This window comes from Austrofundulus limnaeus, unplaced genomic scaffold, assembly GCF_001266775.1.
Source record: "Austrofundulus limnaeus strain Quisiro unplaced genomic scaffold, Austrofundulus_limnaeus-1.0 Scaffold614, whole genome shotgun sequence".
Lineage (NCBI taxonomy): Eukaryota > Metazoa > Chordata > Actinopteri > Cyprinodontiformes > Rivulidae > Austrofundulus > Austrofundulus limnaeus.
The window spans coordinates 156,169-158,403 of NW_013953016.1; the positions used below are offsets into that span (position 1 = coordinate 156,169).

The 2,235-nt window shown below is 39.8% G+C and overlaps 1 protein-coding gene across 1 annotated transcript in view; it reads right to left on the reverse strand.

Annotated features, from left to right (window-relative positions):
* fnbp1l (formin binding protein 1-like) overlaps window positions 1-2,235 on the reverse strand; it is a gene marked incomplete at its 5' end in the record, with an annotated part of 53,661 nt that overhangs the window by 16,338 nt on the left and 35,088 nt on the right. Inside the window, 1 exon segment of the mRNA XM_014027084.1 lies at window positions 441-545. Within this exon segment, the coding sequence (XP_013882538.1) occupies window positions 441-545 (105 nt within the window).

Sequence of the window (2,235 nt, forward strand, 5' to 3'; positions counted from 1 at the left end):
GAAATCTTGCTTGTTTGTAGGTGACCAAATACTTATTTTCCACCATTATTTGCAAAAAAATTCTTTACATTTTGTCTCTCATAGTTGAGGTCTACCTATGATGTCAATTACAGGCCTCTCTCATCTTTTTAAGTGGGAGAACTTGCACAATTGGTGACTGACTAAATACTTATTTTCCCCACTGTAAATGTCACCTATCATAGGATGTTACATCACAGCTGTTTCTGTAAAATAAATAATGGAATGCACTGTGTGTAATTTATAGGAGCTAAGCCAAGTGTTAGGAATTTACTTTTCTGCCTTTAGACTTCTGACAGCTGCAGAGTTAAATCAACATCTGGGTTTTTTCACTGATAATAGAAACAATGAAATGAAAAGTCCTCATACCTCCGTTGGTTAAAGGATTTACAGCAGCGTTCTCGCTGGTGTGCGTTTCTTACCTTCTCCACGTCTGATTTGGTGGCGTTGATGTCGTTATCTAACCGCTCGTAGGTGGACTGGGCTTTCTCCGCTTCCCTGCACTCTCTCTCAAACTTCCTTTTACTCTAAAAGTAATAAGACATTAAAATGAAATGTTTATATAGCATGAAAAAAAAAACAGAAAAAACAATAGTTTCAAACTTGTTATTGCAACCCACTCCCCCCCATTTCCTGTCTCAGTAAATAGAAGTACGAAAATGTGTGAATGAGAGGGTGATGAATCAGACACAGAGACAGTTTACTTCCTGACAGTCCATCTGGATCACATTAAGAGTGAAAAAAAAAAACAGTGAATAGCTGAGACATTACAGTTTAGTCACTAAATAGTTACTGGTAAAGTCATGCAGACCACACACTGAAACACTCTTGGTCACATGTGCAGGACCAATTCAACCACGGACCCAGAGGCTGGAGGAAGTAACTGCTCGTGTTTGAGATCAGTAGTTGAGTTTAAGGCTAAGGTTTTGCCACTAGTTGCCTCAATAAGGTATTGAGACTTTTAGCAGTAGTTTAGCTATTTCTRTTTTTAATTGATGCTTTGTGATATGGTTTAGTTTTAACTTCAAGCTACAGTTCTGTTAATTTTAACTACCTCTTTGCCCTTTTGTTCTTAGCTGCTGTGCTAATTATGACCCCCACACACAACCATGCTATGGTCAACCGTGGCACTGAAACGGCTGCACCGATAGACACGAAATTTGGCGGGAACATAGATGTGTCCGACCTACACTGCACCAGCCAACGGTTTTACGATAGACCCCATATTGGAGGAGGGGGCTCCATCTAAATAAAAAAGGGGGTGTCTGGACATACGAAAATGCTTATAACTTGAAAACCATTCAACATAGGAGCTTCAGATTTTTTTGTTGTTTAGCCCTGATAAAGGGCTATCCATCGGGTTCACCAGTGGACACCCCGCACCCATTCTGGACCCCCCCATCCAAAACAATTAATCTGTTCTGGTAAGTTCTGGTGTTTTGGAGCTTTGCGTACGTGCAGGGGTCATATATGCTACTGCTATGCGGTTTCTAGTTTTAGTAAAGGTTTTGCCACTTTTAGCACGTAGATACAATTTTGCTACTTTTGGCTAAGGTTTTGCTTAGCTTAGCTGCCTCTAACAATTTCAACAATGGATCTTTAAATAGTAACATTTCTTTGCACTAAAAATTGGTCCATCTAAMCAAGTGTAAAATCTTATATCCAGACCAAAACTTTGCTTGATCTTGTTTTTCAGAATGTGTTAGATTATTAATTATATTAGCCTGGACATTTTTCCTTAGTTTCAACAAGTCCTACCAAGTACAATATTCTCCATGACATGACTCCATGACAATGGTCTGTGTGAGGCCTGTGGCATTACAATTAGAGACCTCTTTGCAATACTTTAGGCCACTGTCTGGCTCGGAGCAGTCAAAGGAAAATAATTCTTGGGGACGACTTTATGGATCCTGAGAAACTCAGAACACTGAGTGTTTCTAACCTTGTGTCCTTCATATGAGAGACGAGAAGGTTTGAATGAAGACCAGTGTCTTTTTGTAGACAGCAATGGGCCCACTTAGGAGGCCTCCGCTCATATCAGTGTTTCCCCTAGGAAATTGGTCTTGGCGCGGGAGGGGGGGTGCTTGTTTTATAAAAACATAAATATACACGACTCACCTGCAATTATGGTAATAAATTTACACATACATGAATATTTAATTGCGTAACTACATCCTAGTTAAAGTGTATCTTACCCCCCCTGTGAAAAGATAACTC